The 25,706-nt window shown below is 34.2% G+C and overlaps 1 protein-coding gene and 1 pseudogene across 2 annotated transcripts; one reads left to right on the top strand and one right to left on the bottom strand.

The window, feature by feature from the left end:
- Positions 1-351: 351 nt before the first annotated feature.
- On the bottom strand, positions 352-2,478 carry LOC114175182 (20 kDa chaperonin, chloroplastic-like; annotated as a pseudogene).
- Positions 2,479-9,007: 6,529 nt separating this feature from the next.
- Positions 9,008-25,076, top strand: LOC114177542 (Eukaryotic translation initiation factor eIF2A family protein). Of its 2 annotated transcripts, XM_028062928.2 has the most exons (13): positions 9,008-9,213; positions 9,299-9,653; positions 10,007-10,193; positions 13,965-14,199; positions 14,297-14,365; positions 14,967-15,068; positions 15,266-15,306; positions 15,966-16,099; positions 16,378-16,441; positions 23,810-23,906; positions 23,989-24,110; positions 24,329-24,351; positions 24,450-25,076. In XM_028062928.2, exons 1-13 carry the CDS (start codon positions 9,174-9,176, stop codon positions 24,535-24,537), a joined length of 1,557 nt encoding a protein of 518 aa, XP_027918729.1. In that variant the 5' UTR covers positions 9,008-9,173; the 3' UTR covers positions 24,538-25,076. The 2 variants fall into 2 exon arrangements, 1 of the variants encoding a protein (XP_027918729.1); XR_014993631.1 differs by lacking the exon at positions 23,810-23,906.
- The last annotated feature ends 630 nt before the right edge of the window (positions 25,077-25,706 follow it).

Below are 25,706 nucleotides of genomic sequence, written 5' to 3' on the forward strand. Positions count from 1 at the left end.
TTGATTCTCTAAACTCTTCGATGGTTAACTCAGCAAACCTAAAAATAACACAAAAGAAAAAAAATCAAACCATTAACTTGAACGTAAGAACCAAAATAAAAAAAGAAAAATATTTATTCAACATTTGAAAGCTAAACCACAAATAATTAGCTATAATCAAAAATGGATTTAATGCATAACTAACCTTTTTTATCTATGTCATAATGAATGTCACAATAGAAATAGATGATTATAGCAAAAGATATAATGGGAATCAGATAAAAAAGCAAAGTGCTTTACTAATAGATGAGCATGATGAAAAAAAGATGGAATAAAACTGGTGTAGATAAATTGGGCCTGAGGATAATCCTCTTAATCAGTGATATAGCTAGAATATCTTTTTAGATCGAATAAAATTGGTATTCCAATAGAAAGTTTCTCCTTTGTTGCCTTAGTAAGTAACATACCAGCAGGAGATTTTTCCTTGGCTTCAATAACCTACATTCAATATTTAATCAATTAAAGGGACCACAATGCAAAAATAAAAAACATTGATGCCTCCCAAGGGACCATAATGCCTTTCGATTATGCTTTTATATGTATAAGAAGATTAACAGAACTTACCATCTGAGTAGAACCTAAAAACATCAAGAGAATTATTTTATATCATTATAAACACGGTTGCCGAATGATTTAATATCACTCTCCACCTAAAGATCCAAACATTGGAATTAGCAAAGGTAATACCTTTATGAGGACTTTGTCATTCAAGGGTTTAAGATCCTTGATGTCATTAGTTTTCAAGGATACTGACAATGTCATCATCCTTCACAATAAGATGTTTTGTACCATTGAATTATACCTTAGTACCAGCGTATTTCGAATTCACAACTCGTGCACCAATTTGTATAAAGACAACACATAACATCAAAATATCAATAGGAGACAACCTCACTCTTTCCTCAGAAAATTAAACACAGACCACTAAAGGTTTAAAACCTTTAACATAGTAGCAACATTACCTTCACATTAACATATACTTTTGTCTTCCCAAATGTCTTTCTTTCACCAATAGCAACAACCTCATCCTCTTGAGGCTTCGTTTGTGTGGTTGAGGGAACAAAATCCCACCTTTAATTTTCTCCTCTGCTTCCTTAACTTTTGTCAGTACTTTGTCATCCATAGGCTTAATTGCAACGTACTGCACAATAAACAAAGTTACACAAAGCATTGGATTATCAAAGCACAAACTTAATAAACAAAAATGGTCTAAATGTATTATTCTACTTTTGTAATAAAGAATTAAAAAACTTACTATAGCAATCTCGTTTCTTTCAGCATTAGAAATTCAGCACATTAAAAACAAAGTAATTCATTTTTTTTCATATACATAAGTAAGAATTAGAACAAAATACATAGATATCGTACGGGCAACAATAGTAGCGACTTTGACAACTAAACCCTAGAAGGACCTTTGGGAGATATTCCTAATTCTCACACGACCCAAAGGCCTTTAATCTCATATTTTAGAACAACAACAAAAAATTACGAAAAATGATCAAAATCAAACTTAAAATAAAATAGGAAACTAATAAAAATTAAACCTTATAAACAAAGAAAACGAAGATACCTTAAAAAAAACATTGGGTTGAAGAATACCTAAAAACAAATGTTCATTGAATAAGAAGACCCTTTTGATGAAGAAGACCTGCAAAGACGAAAACAAAATTTGGTTAAAAAAATGTAGAAGATGAAGCTTTGATAAAGAAGAAGGATAACTCAAGCTACTGTATGAACAATACCTTATGTTAAATTGATGTTAACCAAATAAGAAGCAGAAAAAAACTCTTTCATAAAAAAAATGCATTTTGAATTTTGAATCCTCAGAACTCTTTTACTTGCACAGTGTTGGCGTCATGGAGATGGAGAAAGTGCATTTAGAAATGTGGGAAGACAATATCCTCGAAAAAATCATGGGTTTAAAGATTCTTGATTTATATAATAGTAAATTAACCTAAAGAAACCAAATGAAGGATAATAGAACCCTGAAACGTTAATGAAAAAAAGATAAACACATAATTTTCATACACAGTAGAACGAAGAGATTTATATGAATGACATTGCAAAGCTCAAACCTTAATCCGAAAACACCATTAAAGAACAAACTTTCAACCACTACAAAAAATTAAACTATTAGATTAATCAGAAAATACAAGTTGAAGGAGTACAAAATAAATGAAAAAAAAAACACTGGATTCCAAAAATGTTACCTGGTTCATTACAGCAAATACATATTCTTCAATCCAATCACCTAATACATAGCTTCAACCAGCCAAAAATCAAACTAAAATAAGAGTGCATTCTGACCAACTCAGACACGTCCATCATCATGTCTCTTAGAAATAGTGTCTGCGCCATCTGAATTTGGAAATCTGAAATATGAATTTGAATTCTATCATCTGTTCGCAACACAATGCTCATCAATCCAGACACGTCCATCATAACGGTTGAGGAATTGGTTTGCGAATACAAAGATTGAAAAACCTAATACAATAAATCCTTTGAATAACATAAGTTAAATGACAAAAAAGTCAAAATTTGTAAAGTTGGTGGAATAAAAGCATGAATATAAACAAAAACTAAAAATTTTGAAATGACAAAAAAATTAGAAAAAAAGGTATCAAAAATTTATGGATAATGATAGAATGCCTCACTTATTTGACCCAAATTTTACCCGCCTACGTGGCATGAGTTATTTTAATGTTTTGTAAATATGAAAAGAGAACTAACGCGTGAGGTTATGAATGGTTTGTAGGTCACGCGCTGCACGGGAAAACTGAGAAAAAAGAAGTGAACGCTGCAGTTTTGGGAAAAGCGAGAGTGTGGTTTTGGGAGAGAAAATGCAGGCTTTCTGGCTGTTGCAGCTTCTTCCAAAATCGTTGCTAATCGCTGCCGCAGCTCCCTCCGCAATTGCAAGCCCTAATTTTGGTGTTCTTCTTCTCCAAATCAAAGGCCAATTTGGTATGTTTTACTACTCCGATTGCAATCCTGTATTTTTTTGTTGTTCTTCCCTAAATGAAACCCTATTATCGTCGTATGTTCTTGTTCCTCGATTGAAATGCCATTTTTATGTGTTGTTGTTCCCTAAATCGATGCTCTCTTAATCCTAAATGTTGTTGTGGATTGTTAATTCGAAATGTGAACGAGTTTGTGTAAGCAAAAATGCTTCAAATGTACGAATGCTTTTGAAGAAGAAGCGTTTCGGCAGTTAGGGTTGGGTGGATACAAAATGCGAACTGTAGTTGTATTGTTGGATGTTAGAAAGTGAGTTTGTTGGTTTCGACATTTAGGCTTGGGTGGGTACAAAAAGCAAACTGGATTTGTGTTGTTGGATGTTAGAAAGTTAGTTTGTTGGTTTTTGACTATGTTGTGTGTAATTTCATTGATCTGTGCCAAATTTGTTTAAATTAAATTTGGTTAATGCGTTTTATAATTTCAGAGAGCTTATCACATTTCCAGTGATCATTATGTTCAGTTCCACTACACTAGGAACAACCGTTTTGAAATCACCGTGTTTCTAGGGACATGTACTGAACTTAGCATGCAGAAGTATTTGCGCCATGCCGCCACTGAGTCTCATGACACAATCTTTTGTGTGAGGTTGACCAAATATCAAAGTCGAGGGTCTCATCTGGTATATGTCATTTTCAAGTTTTCTATTTTCATTAACCAAATGTTAACCTCACATTAATTGGGATACTGAATTTTTTTTTTATGTTTTTTGCCAATCAGGACCTTAACACCAAATTTGCTACCTTGATCAGGAGCAAGCATATCAATCAAGTCGTTCTTAGTGGTCCTAAAAGTGTTATAGTATGCAAACTTCTAATTTCAGATCCACCCCGCTCCACCAAGATTGGGAATGGCTGGAAGGAATTTTGTAATGAACATCAATTGAAAGAAGGAGATCGTGTGCTCTTTGAAGTGGATCACGTTGATGCCGATGAATTCATTATAGTCTTTGTCAACAAATGTTTGTGTGACGAGTAATTATGATGTTCAAACAATTAGATGTGATGTTATGTATGTTAAAGTTTTTTGTTAAATCTGATATTTGTGTTTTGTGGTGAATGAGGTCCTACTTTAATTATAAACATCTATATTGATGTTTTAAATTATGTGTATTCCTTGTGGTATTAGAATGACATGTACTTTTCTAATTGAATAAGTGTCCTTTTCAAATCCAGTTTTGGTACAAGCAGTACTGAAACTGGTTTTCAAGTGTATTTTTACATAAAAACTAGTTTGGACACAATGCAAAAGCCATCCAAATAATTCCATCAACGTGAATCATCAGCAAACAACTGAAAGAAGTGAGTGGAATTGAAGATAGAAAAAAAACCAACTTTACTGGTACTAGAATGAAGTGTATTTTTCTAAGTGAATAAGTGTCTTTTTCAAGTCCACTTTTGGTACGAGCAATACTAGAACTGGTTTTCAAGTGTATTTTTACATAAAAACTAGTTTGGACACAATGCAAAAGTCATCCAAATAATTCCATCAACGTGAATCATCAGCAAACAATTGAAAGAAGTTAGTGGAATTGAAGATTGAAAAAAAACCAACATTTTTGGTACTAGAATGAAGTGTACTTTTCTAAGTGAATAAGTGTCTTTTTCAAGTCCACTTTTGGTACAACCAGTACTGAAACTGTTTTTCAAGTGTATTTTTACATAAAAACTGGTTTGGACACAATGCAAAAGCCATTCAAATAATTCCATCAACGTGAATCATCAGCAAAGAACTGTAAAAAGTGAGTGGAATTGAAGATAGAAAAAAAACCAACATTTCTGGTACTAGAATGAAGTGTACTTTTCTAAGTGAATAAGTGTCCTTTTGAAGTCAAGTTTTGGTACGACCAATACTGGAGCTGGTTTTCAAGTTTATTTTTACATAAAAACTGGTTTTGACACAATGCAAAAGTCATCCAAATAATTCCATCAACGTCAATCATTAGCAAACAACTTAAAGAAGTCAGTGGAATTGAAGATATAAAATAAACTAACATTTCGAGTACTAGAATGAAGTGTACTTTTTTAAGTGAATAAGTGTCTTTTTGAAGTCAAGTTTTGGTACGACTAGTACTGAAACTGGTTTTCAAGTTTATTTTTACATAAAATCTGGTTTGGAAAAAATGCAAAAGCCATCCAAATAATTCCATCAACGTTAATCATCAGCAAACAACTTAAAGAAGTCAGTGGAATTGAAGATATATAAAAAAACCAACATTTTGGGTACTAGAATGAATTGTACTTTTTTTTAGTGAATAAGTGTCTTTTTCAAGTCCACTTTTTGTACGAGCAGTACTGGAACTAGTTTTCAAGTGTATTTTTACATAAAAACTAGTTTGGACACAATGCAAAAGCCATCCAAATAATTCCATCAACGTGAATCATCAACAAACAACTAAAAGAATTGAGTGGAATTGAAGATAGAAAAAAAACCAACATTTCTAGTACTAGAATGAAGTGTATTTTTCTTAGTGAATAAGTGTCTTTTTCAAGTCCACTTTTCGTACGAGCAGTACTAGAACTGGTTTTCAAGGGTATTTTTACATAAAAACTGGTTTGGACACAATGCAAAAGCCATCCAAATAATTCCATCAACGTGAATCATCAGCAAACAACTGAAAGAAGTGAGTGAAATTGAAGATAGAAAAAAACTAACATTTTGTGTACTAGAATGAAGTGTATTTTTCTAAGTGAATAAGTGTCTTTTTCAAGTCCATTTTTTATACGAGCAGTACTGGAACTGGTTTTCAAGTGTATTTTTACATAAAAACTGGTTTGGACATAATGCAAAAGCCATCCAAATAATTCCATCAACGTGAATCACCAGCAAACAACTGAAAGAAGTGAGTGGAATTGAAGATAGAAAAAAACTAACATTTTTGGTACTAGAATGAAGTGTACTTTTCTAAGTGAATAAGTGTCTTTCTCAAGTCAAGTTTTGGTACGAGCAGTACTGGAACTGGTTTTCAAGTTTATTTTTACATAAAAACTGGTTTGGACATAATGCAAAAGTCATCCAAATAATTCTATCAACGTCAATCATCAGCAAACAACTTAAAGAAGTTAGTCTAATTGAAGATATAAAAAAAAACCAACATTTCAGGTACTAGAATGGAGTGTATTTTTCTAAGTGAATAAGTGTCTTTTTGAAGTCAAGTTTTGGTACGACCAATATTGGAGCTGGTTTTAAAGTTTATTTTTACATAAAAATTGTTTTGGACACAATGCAAAAGTCATCCAAATAATTCCATTAACGTCAATCATCAACAAACAACTTAAAGAAGTGAGTGGAATTGAAGATACAAAAAAAAACCAACATTTCGGGTACTAGAATCAAGTGTACTTTTCTAAGTGAATAAGTGTCTTTTTCAAGTCAAGTTTTGGTACAAGTAGTACTAGAACTGGTTTTCAAGTGTATTTTTACATAAAATCTAGCTGGGACACAATACAAAAGGCATCCAAATAAGCCATTCATCAGTAAACCTCTGTCAATGAATTAATTAAAATTTAATACAATAAAAAATTAACATTTGTCTTCCTAAAATTAAGTATATTGTTCACCATGTATAACTGTCTTTTCACAACAAATTCTGTTTGCCATCAATGACATTCACATTCAAATGGTTAGATTACCATCAAATCATCAATAAATCTCTCAATGTACAAACTACATATTAACTCCAACAAATGATTCAACAATATATATTATTGTGCCTACATAAGTGGCTTTTTCAATGACACTTTTAGTTCAAATACTACATAACACATTGCAGGTCAAATAACAGTTTTCAATGTATCAGTTTCTATTTCATCCAAGTTTCCAAACTAAATATATAATAAGTACATTCATTTCCTGCGTCTACTTCATTCTAACTATACATATCTACAATTATCTACATCCCATTTCTAAAAAATCTTGTTATTGCATTCTATCAAAGGTATGCCCAAATTCATAATCTTAGTCTCCAAAACAATACAGTCACAAAATTATGTTGTATGCAAAACCACAAACTTCTACATTTAAAGCATGTATTTTTCTTCATGAGCAGATCGTAGTGCTGAACAACGTCATTGCGGTGGACATTATCTTCATGTAAAACCCAATCACAAACGAATTTCTGCCTAATTAATTGTAGCTCCTCCTAAAAAGAACATCATGATAATGTTACCAAATGTAATCTTCAAAGAAACACTATAAACAATAAAACATATTATATAGGTAAACTTACAATAGTGTAGTCAGGCAGGGCTTTGCCTCAAATTTGCTTACACCATCCCACATCTCTATAAATTTCAATACCAGGACCCCACAATCATGACTAATCGCCTTCAAACAGGGGTTTTGGACGATAACCTATCGGGCAAAGATTCCTTGTGTGAATGGCCTTTAATAAACTAAAAACTACATCACTAAGACTGTGGCCAAGCAATGCGCCGAACGGTACCCACCAATTTCCGACGAACCAGCCGTGTCCAACAACCCAAACCACTCTCGAGAAGTCCGCTCTCCACTTCGACTGCTACCGACACCAGATATCAACAACAACAACCTTTGTGGAAGAAGAGCCTTTTGGGGAAGAAAAAGCTTTGTGTTTGTGTAACCTTGTGGAAGAAGAACGTTGTGGAAAAGAAGAAGAACGAGGGAAAACCGAACCAATACAATTTATTTTTTTAAAATGTTTCCCCAATTGAGCGCGCGTGCATATGACGCAAAAAACCCTGGGACGCTGCCTCCAATTACCGTAAGATTTAAAAAATATAAAATAACCCATGCCACGTAGGCGGATAAATTTTGGGTCAAATAAGTGATGCATTCTATCAGTATCATTTTTTCTTCTTCTATGATTTCAACCCTTTTTTCTTTTACTATCTCATCTTTTTCCTCTTTCTTCTACGATCTCTTCTTATCATGTTTGTGATGAAGCAAAGGAGACAGAAATAAGGTCTTTCAATGCTTCTCTTATTTGTAAAGATTCAAAAGATTTAAAACTTTGTGGAATCTTAAATCAGAAATGTAATAAAAAAAAGGAATTCAGTGACTTTTTTGTTTTTTTTTTTATGTTCAACCTCCCCGTGCAATGCACATGTCAATAACTAGATATTTACATTTTTATAATCATACTAATTTATATTTTTATCTTATTTATTGAAATTGAGGTTTTAGGTTTTATATTTCTTTTTAAATTATAGAAAAAACGATAAAATATTTATAATTAATTAGATATCAAAATTTTGAGTGTAATATTGTGAATCAAAATTCCAATGTTTTCTCGAAAAAAGTTATATGTTTATAAACAAGATAATTACTGTAAAATTAAAATTAAGGGTATTACACCTGTACCACAGTTCGTATTCTCACATTCAGATTATGCTTTTAAACACAAGTTATGATCTTATGACACTTTGATCTTAATCTAGATTTTGATCATGTATCCTTTAGTCAATGTGCTTCTCACCGGCAAATCTTTGGAAATTTTTAAATTTACTAAAATAAGGTGCAAATTTTAAAACATTACAAAAACTGACAAATCATGTTAATTTGGTAAATTTTAATGTATTATATTTTTTAAATTTTAATTAAAATCGTGTTAATTTAGTACCATTTTAATGTATTATGGTATAAATTGAAATTTTATCAGTTTAATATGACTTATGTATATTATAATATTTTTTTAATTTTAATCGAAGTCATTTCAGCTTAACATAATTTTATATCAAGTTAGCATCATTTTCATATTTTTTAAATTGTACCCTTTTTTAATTTTGAAAACAAAATTGCATTGCTTTTGCCACAAATCTTGACTCTTAAGATGAGCAAAGTTGGCTCAAACTTCTTCTTATGATGTCTTCTTGGACTTTGAAAAATTGATTAATTTTAAAAAATTAAAAATCAAAATTAATAATAATTAAAATTTCAAGCAAACCAAAATGATTTATTTATGGCGAAACGTGGGTTTAAAAATAATTTTAGAGAGAAAATAAACAAGCGCAACGCAAGTGAAGTGAGTCTCCCTTCAGAGAGAGTTGTTGCAGAGTAGCAGCGTCGACACAGTAATAAAGAGAAGAAGAAGAAGAAGCGTCTGAGTTATCCGTCGTCGTTTCGCTGAACATCAATCGCTTCCAATGGCGTCAAATAGCCAATCACCGCCTCTCGAGATATTAGGTATTCATCAACCAACTCCAACTCCAACTTCTCTCCGATTCAATCGCTTTCTCTCGCTAACTTTTCATCTTCGCATTCTTCCCAGTTCGAGGACCCGAACAATTTTCTCTCTGGACCGGACCACCCTTCGCCGACGGTCAACCCGCCGTCAAGCTCGACAAAGTTAACTGCATCAATGCCAAGTTCAGCGACGATGGATCCAAACTCATGGTCACCAAATCCAACTCGTTGATTACTGTGTACGATTGCAACACTGCTAAAGAGATTAGGGCTTTTGAAGTTCCCAATGTCGTTGCCGCTACCTTGTCACCCTGTGGAACTTACTTGCAAACCTTTCAGAAACCTTCGGCGCCGCAGGAGAAGAACGTCACGCTGTGGAAAATCGACACCGGTGCTCCTGTTTACCAACAGTCGCAAAAGAACATGACAAAAGGCAATTGGTGTGTGAGCAATTCATTGTTTGTGTAATCCAAAGTGTTAAATTTATGCTTCTAGTAGATAAACTTATACTAAACACTTGTAGCTGGAAACAAAGAAGGAAAATTTCGGTGAGTATTTTTGTAAGTTAATGGATAGATAAAAATAAGTTTTTGGAGAAGCTAAATGGCTGGGCTTTTGCCTTTTTTTAATTTCTTTTCATAGAAACGCTTATTTAAACATGACTTATTTCCTTTTGTGTAGATGATAACAATTGGGGAATTTTGAATGCTTATGGTTTATTGATAAATGGATAACATTCTTGCTGTGGGTTATGTTTTAACTGATACTATCTCTGTGTCTGTGTGTTGTTCAGGCCTGCGATTCAGTTTAGTTCTGATGAAGCTACTGCGTGTCGGTTGGCAACTAATGAGGTGCAATTTTTTGACACTGGGGATTTTTCTAAAGGAGTTACCATTCGGTTAAGAGTTCCGGGGGTTGCTGCTGCTGAGCTTTCTAGTTCACCGGGGTCCCATGTAGCAGCATTTGTTCCAGAATCCAAGGTTTGTATCCCTCCGTAATGCTTATTATGGAGGCTTAGTTTATATTTCTGTGACTAAATGAATGAGAACTTGGTATTATTGGTCATTTGGAATGCAGTATGTTAGGTTTCTAATATATGATATAATTCTTTAGCGCAGTCATGGAAAGGATCTGGTAATGCTGTTGTGTTGTGTATTTATGATGCTCAGTTGACTCAAATGGTTTGAGATAACTCGAATAACTTATTGAATAGTTAACTAATGCTTCTATAGAAGTTATAGCGTTTCACAAATGGTTCCTGTACTTGTACTTTCTCAGTTCAGTGTCTATTGATTTAATTTATCGTAATTGGTGCTGGGTGAATGGAAGGACCAAATTGAAACACATGAATACATTCAATAGTTCACTTTATAAATTCAGTAAGTGCAGGGATTCAAATTGAGGAATGGTGTATCTTTCAAAGACTCAGCAATTTACTCATTAATATGGCATAATGGAATCTTATAGGGTATTTATAGATTATATAGTGTCGTGTAATTACAATAATTATGATAATAGTAAATTCTTCTTTTTCATTGCTTTAACTACTGATATATTTCTATTTAGTAGTTAACTGTTGCTTTCAGTGCAAATAGTGTTACATTGATAGTAATTTGCTTACTGTCAATTTTACTATTGGAGATTCTAGATCAACTAATGGTACAACTCAATTAAAGTATTATAAAGGACAACCCTCACTTCATAAGCTGGTTTTATGCAATTGAGTTAGGTTGAAACCCAAATCATAAGATGGCATCAAAGCTCCTTTGAGTCGGGATTGGGTTTAACTCAACCTCAAAATTGACACATAAGGTGAATGGCATCAAAGCTCCTTTGAGTCGGGATTGGGTTTAACTCAACCTCAAAATTGACACATAAGGTGAAGGTTGTCCTCCACTTATATAATTTAATTTAACCATATTGATAGTCGATGTATGATCTCTAACATTAACTATATAAGAACGCCAACACCAAGTCTCTCCCATTAAAGAATGGGCATCTTAGTTCGCCGGAGTGTACATTGATTGTACCTTTAATGGGTTACACATAGATGTTCATTCTTGCAAACTCGATACTTAAGATGTTCAATTCTCGGCTTGAGTGGTATGCTTAAAATCTCTCATCAACTATTAATATGATTAAATTAAAGTATATAGGTGGAGGACAACTCTCATCTTATAAGTCAAATTTAAGGGGTTAAATTAGGCCTAAATCTAAATTATAAGAGCTACTTTGGGTTATAAATACTTTCTTCCTCCTTTTGATGACAATAAGATAACTACTGCCAATGTACTTGGTTGTTGTATTCAAGTAGAAACCGGTTTGAGTTATTTTGTACCTTTGCAACCCTTCAGATGAATTTCATGTTCAGCTTGTTATTCCAATTCGTACTGTGTTGAGTAATTGCATGTGAATACTCATCTCAACAACTCCAAATATTCATGGCATAACACAGTATTCTTCACCAAACTTCACATCCTCATAGCCCTATACAAAATGGGGTTGTTGAACACAAACACCTCATTTAAACGTCCTAGGCCATGTGTTTGTTCCAAAGACTACAACAAGTGAAACCCTTTCTTATTCAGGGTGGTGATTGGCTATGGTTGAAGAGATGTGCGTATTTCAGACTGAGCAATGAGATAAGGGACCTTGTTCCTTTTGCTGTAAGGAAGTCGGTTGTAGGATGCCACTGGAAGTGTATGATTAAAGTTGGCCTTGATGGTCAACTGGATTTGTTGCTAAAAGTCATACACAAGTTCTTGGTTTGAATTATGGATTTATGGGGCCACTTTTTCTTTGATAGCTAAAGTGACTAATGTTTGATTATTCTTGTCTATTGATGCTGTCTTCCATTGCCACTTTACTAGCTTGGTTTGGGAAGTGCTTTGCTCTGTGATCTAGCTGAAAAAGTTTATGATAGTTGTTTAGGACTGCTATTTTATTTTATTATTATTTATTTATATTTTGAATAAGTAAAAGTTAGTTTCCTATTTCTTAGGAATTAAACAAGTCAGCTTTGAATTTGTTAATCATGACTTACACTGTTGGTGGTCAGTTGTTTTCATTGATTATATATTTTTTGAAATAAACAGAGTATATCCCACTGTTGCAACGTTAATTATTCTCTCATTGCACAAACTCTCCTATATTGGCTATTTTACTGCAATCATATAATACCATCAGTTTACATGGAGCAAACTTCTAGATTCATTTCTTTGGTGGTAGTTCTTGAGACTAGTTAGTTATATTTTTATATCTCTTTATAGTCTATAATTTCACAGGGTTTGCATAAGTTATCCCATGGTGGTGCACGTATTGTCCCACCGGGGCAATTATAGAGGGAAAGATTGTCGTGGGTTATATTAATTGTCTCACAGCAAAGGTTCAGTGGGCTAAGACACCATGAAATCATTATGCTTGGGCTAAGATATTCTTAGGTAGAAAAATTTGGCTATGACTATTCACTATAGCTTTTGGCCTAAGGTTAAGTGTTTGATTCAACAAATGGATATCTAGATAACAAATTTTGTAAAGGCTCGTTTTGTTGAGACACTCCTTTGTATCCTAATACCATACCTTTTGCTAGATGAGGGGGGAACCAAATTTAATCCTTGAAATATACTGGTACAGAAATTGAATTATCTCACTTGTCTTTTGCATTAGGATGTTATAATTCACATTTTGAAGCATGGTAGAGGAGTTTGAGGAAAAGGTCTAGAATCTGAAGTGGAAGGCCCTTACTTGAGTAGTGGGGTATTTAGATACTGATTGTAACCTCTCCTTCTAATAAGAGATCTATTTTTGGGCATTGCATTTTCATTGGTTATAACCTGATTTCTCGGACAGAAAAAAATGTTTGAAAAGTAGAATGTTGAGCAATGGCATCGACTATTTGCAAAAATTGTAGAAGTAGAACATTGAGCTGTGGCTATTAAACTTAAACAGTTATTTTACGAATGTAGATCTTGGGAGGTTATGCAAATGACACCATTTGTGATAATCAAGCTACATCACCTATAATTCAGTCTTTCACATGAAGACCAAACACATTGAAATAGCTTGTCATTCCTTAGAAAGAACTTATCTCGAGACATTACTGCTAGCTTTGTTAGTTTAGATTACCAATTAAAAATGTTTGCATCAATTTTTTATATGACCACATATAACTATGATATGTAACAAACTTGGTACAAATTGGCTATATGCTCTAGCTTGAAAGAAGTTGTTAGAAAGATTGTAAATAGAGTAATTACATATTATATGATATTATTTAATATTTAGTGACAATAATTATTAAGGTAATTGCTTATCCCTGCCTTTATTGCTTTCAATATAAATAATGTTTTCCAGTATCATCATGACTTGGATTCCTATACATCTCCCTCATTTTTTTTCCTCCCAAAATCATTTTTAATTTATCAATATTCACACAAAGAAATTATTGATTATTGCATTTTCTTGGGTTTGTTAGATCTATCGGTAGCCTAAGAATGACTGATGACTATTTATGAAAATATGTACTCCTAGAGACATTTAACTATTGGAAATCTAATCTGATTTTTTTTTTTTTTGCGTATGGAATCTTCCATATTTCTTAAGTCCCATTGATAGTCAATATTGATAAAATTAAAAATATAAAGGTTTAGAATACAGGTTTATATTCCATGTGGCAGGCACCTAGAAATAATGGTTATCTATCACACCCTTTTGATTTTGATGCTTATGTTATGAAGTTCTCTATCTTGTAGGGGGTTCCTGCTAGTGTACAGATCTTTGCTAGCGGAAATGCGTCTCAAAGTCAACCTGTTGCTCGACGTAGTTTTTTCCGATGTTCAACCACCCAACTTAAATGGAATCATGGCTCAACTGGGCTTCTAGTGGTGGTGCAGTCAGATTTTGACAAAACTAATCAGAGTTACTATGGAGAATCAAAATTATGCTATTTGACAACAGATGGAATGCATGAAGGACTTGTGCCTCTCCGTATGTTCTTTCTGCTAGTAAAATAACTGATAATTGGTTATATAATCTCTATAATAAGTGTAACATTCTATTTTATTTTAATTTTTTAAATTGGCAGGGAAAGATGGGCCTATTCATGATGCTCAGTGGTCATATTCTGGCTTGGAATTTGCTGTTGTGTATGGATGTATCCTTTTCTCTGTGATATATAGAATATGATGAGAAGCAGCATGCACTAAAGTTCCCTCAAGTTGATATGTGCTGGAGATCAGCTAACATGGAATATTAGTGGCAAGGTTTGATACGTTATCCAAAAATAGTACATATGGCAAAGTCATGAGCCCATTTTGGAAACAGACCATTATTTTGGGATGATTATATATCTTTGCTCTAGGTAATGCTTTTTAAAAATATACTAGAGATGCGCCTAATCCCTCTCATATATGGATTTTGATAAGCCCTAATACACCAAACTGGACATGTGTTAAGATATCATTAATATCTTATTTTCTGTTTCTATTGTTATTAGTCTTCATATGTATTTTGGGCTTAGTCCATATTTTCTTTATTATAAATACAACCCCTATGTGTATTTTCTACACAAGGGAGATTAATCTTAAACCCTATTTTCTCTATATTCAACAAGATGTTTCTTACTTTGTTTGTAATGCCTCATGATTCATACCATTTTAAGAAGATGGTGGGTATTTTGGGTATGTGTTGTATTAATGACTTCTTAATGATTCTTTATGGATCTCTTGAATGTATTTTTCCTTAACCTGATTTAGTCATGCCTGCTAAAGCAACTTTGTTCGACAAGAAGTGCAATCCTCTTCTAGAGCTTGGAACTGGTCCTTACAACACTATTCGTTGGAACCCAAAAGGGAAATGTATCCTTGGCTGGTGAAATGACATTCTTTGTATTTAGTCAAATAAATGTTAACCACTTTTCAGATGGAAGATTTCTTTCTTTCTGTTTTAAATTTTTAAAGGGCCCCTAGGGTTTTGGTAACAGTTGAAATTTGAACTGGTTCAATATTCTTATGGCAAGGATCTAAATTTGGGTTCCTTGATTGTTAACTTCCAGTTTTATGTTTGGCTGGCTTTGGTAACTTGCCCGGTGATATGGTATGTTCTTACTATTTGAATCATTATGCTCTGTTTTGTTTTTTCCTTTCTGTGAAGAAGGTCTGATGCGTGTTTAGCTTATCTAGGATGTTGAACAACAAATTATGTCTTACAACCACTTCTAGATGTAAGAATCAATTAAGGGTGTGTTTGGGTAAACAACACCAATAACATCTGAATTCCTGGGGACTTGTACCATATATCTGTCCATGAAACATATTGGAATAAGCTAAAATAGAAGTTACTATAACAAACTCACTGAGATAACTTATTTTGATAGATTAACTAAGTTCTTCCAGACATCCCTTAAAAGTGTTATGTCGTCTTCATCCCAAGTGAATCTGGATCTCTTTACTCCATTTTTTCCAATGATTATTGACGTGTGGTTCTTATTTTAGTGCTCCTCTCTTCAACTTATTTTGAAGAAATATTCACTTTGATTTTGGTAGCTTTGAAAAAAAGTGATTATTTCCAAAAGGTTGTAGTTCCCACAGATGTACATTGCATTTTTGTATTTAGATATTAAAACAATGACTGAAATGAAAAAGAAATCGCAAGTATCTGTTGTAATTCCATATGATTCGTGCTCAAATGCTTACAAGATTGCAAACACATGCTCTGTATATGGACTTCATATGTTTTTCATGCTTATGTGCTAGGTATTCTGGGATTACATAGACAAAAAGCAACTTGGAACCACTAGGGCTGAATGGTCTGTGACTAGTGAATGGTCAGCAGATGGGTGCTATTTCATGACAGCTACAACAGCTCCAAGGCTTCAAGTTGACAATGGGTATGTATTATTTGCCATTACATGACCTTGAATTTCTTAATGCCTAAAAATATGCATTATTTTGTTGTTAATGAAATGATGCCATCAATTGCCCCTTTATCTGTTTCCATTAATTTGATCATATATAGTCAATAAAATAGGCTTATCGGGCAATAATTCAGATGATTTATGGGAAAACAATTTACTGATTGTTACATGTTGGTTTCACATTTTTGGTGATCATGATCTTATTCGCAAAGATTTTTCTTTTTGTTATATTTTATTTTCTTCTTTCTAAGGATCAAGATTTTTCACTACAATGGGTCGTTGTACTTCAAGAAGATGTTTGACAAATTGTACCAGGTCAGCAGTGTCTTTTACTTTTGTTGATTCATTTGTTTTTAGGTTAAATATATTTTTAGTTCCTATATTTTTGAGTAAAATGGCATTTCGTCCCTGACAAACTATGTACCAATTTCATCCCTGACAAACTATGTACCAATTTCATCCCCATACTTTATGAATGAACTCATAACGTCCTCGACAGCCAACGATATTAGAATCTTTCTGATGTGGCAAACAACGTTCTACAATGGATTAAAATTAAATGTTATCATGCCTGTGTATGGGTTTGGCCCAGGACAGTGCCCTTAAGGTCACTGGTGGTGGCACCCAATTAAAGGAAGATGTTTGGTGCAAGCCCCGTGACTGTGCTGATTGGGAGAAGGCTAGGGTTAATGTCTCTGTTGTTTATGGTATTATGCCATATGATGCTTATGGTGCTGCCAAGGGTGCCCATATTGTCAAAAACCCAGTCCTGTGCCATTCTTTGCTGCTGGAATCAGCTTTGTTTATCACCCAAAGAACCCTTTTGCCCTCCTCTCCTATTTTGTGAGGTTGTAGCTAGTCTTACGAATTTGGTTGCTGTTATTAAAATTATTAAATATAGTAAAACTAGGTTTGGGATTAATCTCCCTTGTGTAGAAAATACACATAGGGGGTTATATTTTTAATAAAGAAAATATGGGCTAAGCCCAAAGTACATATGTAGAATAATAACAATAGAAATAGAAAATAAGATATTAATGATATCTTAACATTCCCCTTCAAGCCGGTGCATACAAATCGTAAGTACCAAGTTTGTTACAAATATAACCAATTCTAGGTCCCCGTAAAGACTTAGTGAAAATATTTGTTAACTGATCACTTGAGTTAACAAACTCAGTCTTGATATCTCTAGACATAATCTTTTCTCGAATGAAATGATAGTCAATCTCAATATATTTAGTCCTCTCATGAAAGACTGGATTAGAATTAATATGAAGAGTAGTTTGATTGTCACATATAAGTGTCATTTGATTAACATCTCCAAACTGTAGCTCTTTGAGCAATTGCTTAAGCCAAACAAGCTCACAAGTGGCTGAAGCCATGGTTCTATATTCTGCTTCTGCACTATACTTTGGCACAACACTTTGTTTCTTGCTTTTCCAAGAGATCAAGTTACCTCCAATGGAGACAAAATCCAGATGTAGACCTTCTATCAAAAGGAGATCCTGCCCAATCAGCATCTGAATAACAAACAACTCTTTTATGGTTATTAGAACCATATAACAACCTTTTTCCAGGAGATCTTTTAATGTACTTCAGTATACGAATGACTGCATCGAATCTAATGACAAAGGTGAAAAAAAACTCTTAGGCTCTAGATCATTGTATTACGTATCGTACGATACGATACGATACATGTGCTTGGCGATACGAATCGCATACCGTATCGTTTATGTTCATGAATCGTGTTCGATACGATACGATATAGGCCTGAATCGTACGAATTGCGATTTGAAACGCGATACGGGTTGAAATTGGTTTCTGAATTGGGTCGGGTCAACCCACCCATTTGAAACCCTAATTTTTTTTCCCTTTTGTATTTTCGCGTGTTGATTCACATCATCTCCTTCACGTTGCTTACTCCCCTCATCTCTCTTCTCTTTTCTCCTTTCTCGTTCCTTCCTTCGTTTTTATCTGCGTCTGAGCGAGACGCAAGCTGTAGTGGTTGCACGGTGGTGGCGCGGTGGTCGCGCATTGTTTTGATGGTGTTCGTGCTTCTGGAGTTTTTGCATAGTGGTCTCGTGATGTGGTGTAGTGGTCTCGTGGTGGTCGCGCGGTGCTGTGGTGGTGCCTGTGTCGTGGTGCGGTGTCCTCTATTTTGTGTCTGTTTTGTGCAGGGAGGTTTCTCACGTTTCGGGTTTTGTTTTTGTGCTTCAGACATGAGTAAATCAAACACAAAAACGAGAAGTTGATAATACATACTGTGATAGTGTTCCAAAAGCAGATTACAAGTGAAGTGTAAGTTTGGTTCTCATACTTTGTGGTGGCATAGCAAGGATGAAACAACATCTTGTTGGGACAAAGAAAGATGTCATTCTTTGCTAGGACATCTTGATGAAACAACAACTTATTTTTTGGATGGCTATAATGTAGATTGTTTTTAGTAGCATATAGCCATAGTTAAAGGAAACTTATGCCGCAACCACATTTTTTTTGAAGGTTGTGTTGCTGAAATTGTGAAATAATGTGGTATATACACATGTATACAATCACTCTATTTCACTATGAGGTTATTTTGTTCTTAATTGTCTCTTTGCATATTTATATATCTTATATGTTTAAGTATATGTTACATTTTTATAATGTTTTAAAATGTTTATGAATTATACGATTCACGATACGATTCACGATTCAAAATTTAGGCTCTCTGATATACAATACGATCCACGATTCAACTACCATGCTCTAGATACCATATTAAATATAGTAAAATTAGGTTTGAAATTAATCTTCCTTATGTAGAAAATACACATAGGGGCTATATTTATAATAAAGCCCATAGTACATATGAAGAATAATAACAATAGAAACAGAAAATAAGATATTAATGATATCTTAACAAAAATTAAGTGTTGTTTATTTTGTGGAATGAGGATTGAGTGTGGTTATAGGAAAAAAATTGAAGCTTGTGGCAGTGACGAAGTTGTCTGTGTTGGTGTTCTAAGTAGTGATTCATTGCAATTTTGTGTTGGTGGCAATGGAAGCATGGAAACGTTGCTGGTGAAAGGTTGGTAAGTTCGTTTTTTCCGTTTTTGTTCATGAATTGGGGGTTTTGATGGTTTAGGGTTCGATATTATTGTTGGTTTGGGTGGAATGACATTTTGAATAATGATAACAAACTGTTAGGTCAGGGTTGTGCAATGAAATCCTAATGTTGTACAGCTTGATCTATGCAGACGAGCTTGATCTATGCAGATGAGTTGTGGATGGAAATCTAGCATCATCTTCACATTTGGGACCAAAAGTTTGTAGTTGTGGGGAAAGATTATTGCTTCTCAAAGTCAACATATTGAAGAACAAACAAAAGATGTTTTGGAGATGTAGATACAAAAGATGTTTTGGAGATGTAGATACTGGAGAGTAAATAAGAAAATTTAATATTAGTATTGAATTTTGTTAATGGTTAGTTGTTTTTACTCACAACAGCAATAATGGCAAAGCAAACCAATATGCAGGGGCACAACAACAAAAGGGAGACCTTTTTCTGTGTGAACTTCCTTCTAGTCTTATTCCAATCGAAATCAAACCAGCCCTTGCATATGATGCCTTGGGGCCAAGCCCATCAAACCCAACTCAAGGCTCAAGCCCCATTAGCCCAATCACTAGAGGAATGCTTAAGAGAATTCAAGAAGCAGGTGGATCTCAAAATCTCTTGGAGTCCAAAGCCATTCAATTGTTATTCAAATGGGCCAAGGAAGACATCAAGATTTAGATAGCATAACTTTTATTAGTTTGTATTTTGGCCATCTTTTAATAATGTGCACATTAGCATAAGCATGGATAAAAATTCACCAATGTCAATGGGCACTCGCCCTTATTGAATTTAGCCTTGGCCGAATGAGTTCTTCTCACACATAAACACATTTAGCACATGCTACAATGTGACTTGCCACATGTGATACGATCCTATCCAGGAAAAAGTATGATTGTTTTTGAATTTGAATTCTCAAGATGCACGACACGAATAAATCAGAGAAGAACGCGGAATAAGACAGAGATGGAGGACGCCCTAATCTAGCATATTGATAAGTCAAGTGAAGATTCGCCACAAAGATGTTAATCTTTGATAAGAACCGGAGGCCTAAGCCAAGAACAAAGATAATCCTCTCTTTAATGAAATCAAATTCAATATATGACTAAAAGTGTCTATATTGTTTTTGGTACCTCTATATATAGGCACATAAGTTTAAGCAAACCTGAAAACCTTACAAGAAATCCCAAGCCCAAAACATAAAAACATAAACTAATTTATAAAGGAAAGCTCAAAGCTCAAAAACATAGAACATAACTAATTTCTAAAAGAAAACCCAAAGGTTCATCTTCAAGTTTTTCTTGTATGGAATCTTGGGATAGTCCTCTATCATTCTCTCCTTCTTGAAGAGAATTTGTCCTCAAATTTGTACCACTTGAAGTTTAGGAGATAGTCTTCTATCATACCCTCCTTCTTAAAGGGAATTTACCTCAAATTCATCTCACTTGAAGATTCCTTATCAACATGTCCTTTGATCCACCAATTAAGGAGATCTAGATCTAGAATAATTGTGCACATGGTCAATTTGTGTGGCTGGCCGAAATACTTGGTTATATAATCAAGCCTCCACACTCTTAGTAAGGTTACTCTTGAATTGTTATTGCAAATACATGTTGAGATCATTCCATGACTTGCATTTTGAGAGTCCAAATTGCTACATCATTCTCTTGGATTTCTCCTCTAGTCCTCCTCCCTAAGTTGGCCTAATCTCTTAGGAACCTTCATCAAATCACTTCCGCTGCCATTACACTTCTAACCTTCGGGGCAAAAAGGAAGCTTCATTCAACAATCACATTCATCCATGGAGCTTCATTATGTGGCCAATCAACTTATGACTAAAACAGCTCCAAAATGCACTTAAGTTTTATTTATCACTCACTCACTGCCAGTACAGAAAATGCAGAACACAACCTCTACTTCAGAGATTTATCATCTTTTTCATTCTTCAACATTTTTCATTGATTATTTTTTTCTCTTTTTCGTTTAGATCTTATCTAATATAGGAAAAAATCAAAACTCATTTTGGACCAGCCAATCGTTTGTGATAAATCAAACACGAAAGTGTGCAGCAGTGAAACAGTGAATCTCAGGAGCAATTCGAGCAGAAAAACGCGGAAGTTTGCCTCAACTTCGATTAATTTTCATGATTTCATTTCTCAAGCTTTTTCAGTGATTCTTTTTTTGAAATCTTTGTCTATCTCTTAGCTTTCAGAGGCAAAAATCAAAATTAAAATTGATGCATCCTGTTGCTCATAAAAATTCAAACATAGAGAATGGTCGTGCAATGAAATGAAAAATTCAGAGAGCTCATCACAAGTTACTCTCGGGAATAAAATTGTTCTTGCTAATGGAAGTAGTATGAACTTGATTAAGAACTAAAATCAAGCATGAGACCTTCAAGAACATATAAGACACATTAAGGATGAACCATACGGTGAAAAATGGCACTACATTGGCTTCCAAAAAGATTGCTCATATAAGCAAGTGAATTCTGTCAACTTTCTTGCTTGTGGCCAAGATTCAAGATGTATCAATCAATTCAAATGGTAAAAACACATGGAAATATGAGAATTGAGGAAACACATGACTTAGACAACACATATGGATGCTCAAACAATTAAAACCAATCAAACACAATTTTACCGATTAAAATATAGAACAACTCAATACAAACGAGAAAAACACTGCAAAATTGAAAACCAATGGAAACACCGATTGATTCAAGTAGAAGATGGATTTGAATCAATAACCAAGTGCATAACTCGAAATTAAACAGTGGATAACAACAAGACAATCAAAACAAGTGATGAACATGACAGAAATTGAAGTAAGGATCGAACACTTAGCTTAAACCGTGAAGACTTGATCCAACCTGGCTCTAGATACCACATAATGAAGCTCCATGGATGAATTTGATGGTTGAATGAAGCTTCCTTTTTGCACCGAACGTTTGAAGTGTAATGGCAGTGGAAGTGATTTGGTGAAGGTTCCTAAGCATGGTAGTAAGTATCGTACGATACGAAATGATTCAGCAGCTCCACCATACAAATCGCTTGATGAATAATTTTTGTTTCTGTATCGTGTTCGTATCGTACGATTCAGTCTCTGAATCGCATGAATCGATTTGAATCGTAGCATTCATGGGCACAAATGTCACTCACAATGGCACCTCTCACGGCTACGATTCTTGCAGCAGAGACACTTGCGGTGGTGTGCGTCTCTCGCGGTGGCGCCTCTTGCAGTGGCCCCTCTTGCCTTGGTGCCTCTCGCTACCTCGCACAACAATGAGAGAGAAGTTAACAGACCTCGCGACTGCAGCAACAACTCGCACGACATCAACGTATGTGACGGTGGCACAACCTCGAAGCAAAGTCTTGTGGATATGCAAGACGGGAACCCTAGGATTTTTAGTGGGTGGAAATTGGGCCTGTTTTAACGTAAATTTTAGCCCATTTTGTTTAAAACCTTTTAAAACCCAATAAGTAAATGGTAACTTCCACTAAAGTTACTGCACCTAAAAAAAAAGTGACTAAAGTTACTACTCCACCCAAAAAAGGGTAACTCTAGAAATTGTCACTACATCCAAAAAATTAAAAAAGATGACTTTCAAAATGTTTACGAATCATACGATTTACGATACGAAACGATTCACGATTCAACTACCATGTTCCTAAGAGGTTAGGCCAACTTAGGGAGGAGGGCTAGAGGAGAAATCTAGGAGAATGCTCTAACAATTTGAACTCTCAAAATGCAAGTCATGGAGTGATCTCGACATGTATTTGCAATAACAATTCACGAGTAACCTTGCAAAAAGTGTGGAGGCTTGATTATATAGCCAAGTATTTCGGCCAGCCACACTAATTAACCATGTGCACAATTATTCTAGATCTAGATCTTCTTAATGGGTGGATCAAAGGACATTCAGTATGTGCTAAATGTGTTTATGTGTGAGAATAACTCATTCGGCCAAGGCTAAATTCAATAAGGCTGAGAGCCCATTGACATTTAGTCTTAATGAATTTTTATCCATGCTTGTGCTAATGCACACATTATTAAAAGATGGCCCAATTACATTGGCCAAAATACAAACTAATAAAAATTATGCTATCTAAATCTTGATGTCTTCCTTGGCCCATTTGAACTGAATGGCTTCGGACTCCAAGAGATTTTGAGATCCACCCGCTTCTTGAATTCTCTTAAGGATTCCTCTAGTGATTGGGCTAATGGGGTTTGGGCCTTGAGTTGGGTTTGATGGGATTGGGCCCAAGTCATCAGCATATATGAGAGGGGGTAAAACTAGCAATTTCCATCTAAAACATGTCAACATGCCAAACCCGTACCCAGACACCTGGAGGTTTAATTTTAATCCATTGTGGAATGTCATTTGCCATATCATAAAGACTCAAACAATCGTTAGTTGCCGAGGATGTTATACATTCATAAAGTGTGGGGATGAAATTGATACATAGTTTGTGTCAAGGACGAAATGCAATTTTATTCTAAAGTATAAAGATTAAAAACATATTTAAATCTTCATTTTTCTTAGCACCTTTTCATAAATATTAGCGAGTTGCATGGCAAACTATTTGTAGGTTGATTGGAAACCAGAGTCACCCAATAAGTTTGGTGATATTGCTGAATTAATTAAATCTCTAAATTTGGTCCAACTTGAAGATAAAAAACCAGCAGGTTCGTCACCATGCTTATAACATTGCATTTTGTTATTATGAGTTGTCTCTTTTGTTGTTTGAAGACCATGGCCTACTTGCAGGTCAAGGACCACCAAAGTCAACCCAGACTTCAGTAAAAGCCTCTTCTGCCAATCCCCAAGCACAAAAACCTGCTGCATATCGTCCACCACATGCTAAGAATGCAGCTGCTATTCAGGCACAGGTACACAGTCACAATCTATGATCCGGCACTGTTTCTATTTTTAATTGTCAATATAAATTTTCATCAATACTTGAGCATGGTATAAATTTATAATTATGAAGTGTTTTGGGTGTTAAGTCAAAATTTTCCAGTAAATACATACATGTTTATGCATTTTACCTTGAACTCTTGGAGCTGATTGGTCTGTAATAATGCCAAAATTATTTGTATATTTGCAGTTGTTGGGAGAGACTCCTTCAGAGTAAGTACCTTTCCTACCCTCCCTCTTCCTTTATTTTATTCTTAAGTTCATATATGGTTTATATTCTGTTATGAATGACTCTTGATTTACTAATTTAGATCAATGAGCAAGAATGCGTTAAAAAACAAGAAAAAGAGGGAAAAACAGAAGGAGAAAAAAGCTGCTTCTGATGCCAGTTCTTCGTAATGGAATCAATGTTCTTCCTGACGCATTCTAAATTGCTCTTCTACACTAATGCGCTCGCTCACCTGAAAATTTGAGGCTTTAGGTTTTGGTTTACTAGATTTGATTGGATCACCTCTCTGGCAGTGAACTTTGGGAAGTTTTGGTTTGCTCAGATTTTGAGGCGATTGAAGTCGTTTTGTAGGTTTGTGCTTTCTTTAGTTTGTAGTAGGGATATAAAAGGTGGAAGAAGATAAATCTCTTTTTCTCTTCCGATAAAAAGAAGTATTTATTGTGAGAGAAGTGAAATTATACGTAGAGGTCACACATTCTTTGTTCCCTGGTGGGACGTTGGAGGAGAAAGTTGAAGATAAATCTATTTTTCTACTCATAAAATGTGCACTTGCTGTAAGAGAAATAGAATTATAAGTAGGTGAGCACACATGCTCAGACGCATACAAAGTACTCTGATGGAAAGAGCTAGGGAAAATGTTGCTCTATGTTCAGAATTTCATCTTAATAATCTATCTAATAAAAGTCACGGGTAAAAGTTTCAGGCTCCAGTTAAAGTATTTAATACAAGAGAAGTGGAATTATGGGTAGGGTTCTCTTCCTCAGCACAACCAGTACAAGACTAAAGTTAAACACAATTTTAGGTTTGGTTAAGTTTTTTCTGTTGTAAATTTTTCAACCAACTTGAATTTTTCTTTGGTATTCCATATATAACTTAAGGACAACGTAAAGGTAAATTTCAGTTCCTTAGATATATACATAAGCTTTATAATTATATATGGATGTAACTGTAGAAAATTTAGCTACGATGAATTTACCTACAATTATTTTTTGTTTAGATAAATCAGTCTTATTTTCAGATTTTACGTGTTACCTGTAAATTTTTACAATAGGTGACACCACTTTTTCTTACGGTGTATATTTAGATTATATTTAATAATAATATTCAATTTTAATATAGTTTTTGAAAGAGTTATAACAATATTTATTTTGAATGTGATAATTTTTTATTCAACGTATCTATTAAACTCTAAATCAAAAAAATGTCTCACGTGATTTTTTTCTCTCCATTTTTATTATAATTTTAAAAATACTTATGATGTGATTATAATATTTGGAGCTTAAGATTAAATAGTGAAAAATTATTTTGAGGGCTTAAGAGAGATACTTCTCATGTGCCT

The sequence above is a fragment of the Vigna unguiculata genome, chromosome 3 (assembly GCF_037176805.1).
Source record: "Vigna unguiculata cultivar grain cowpea cultivar isolate G323 ecotype 2 chromosome 3, ASM3717680v1, whole genome shotgun sequence".
Classification (NCBI taxonomy): Eukaryota; Viridiplantae; Streptophyta; class Magnoliopsida; order Fabales; family Fabaceae; genus Vigna; species Vigna unguiculata.

Coding starts and splice junctions, on each gene's coding strand:
- LOC114177542 (XM_028062928.2), top strand. CDS start 9,174: ATGGCGTCAAATAGCCAATCACCGCCTCTCGAGATATTAG. Junction 10,194..13,964: donor CATTTGTTCCAGAATCCAAG/GTTTGTATCCCT, acceptor TCTATCTTGTAG/GGGGTTCCTGCTAGTGTACA. Junction 14,200..14,296: donor TGAAGGACTTGTGCCTCTCC/GTATGTTCTTTC, acceptor TTAAATTGGCAG/GGAAAGATGGGCCTATTCAT.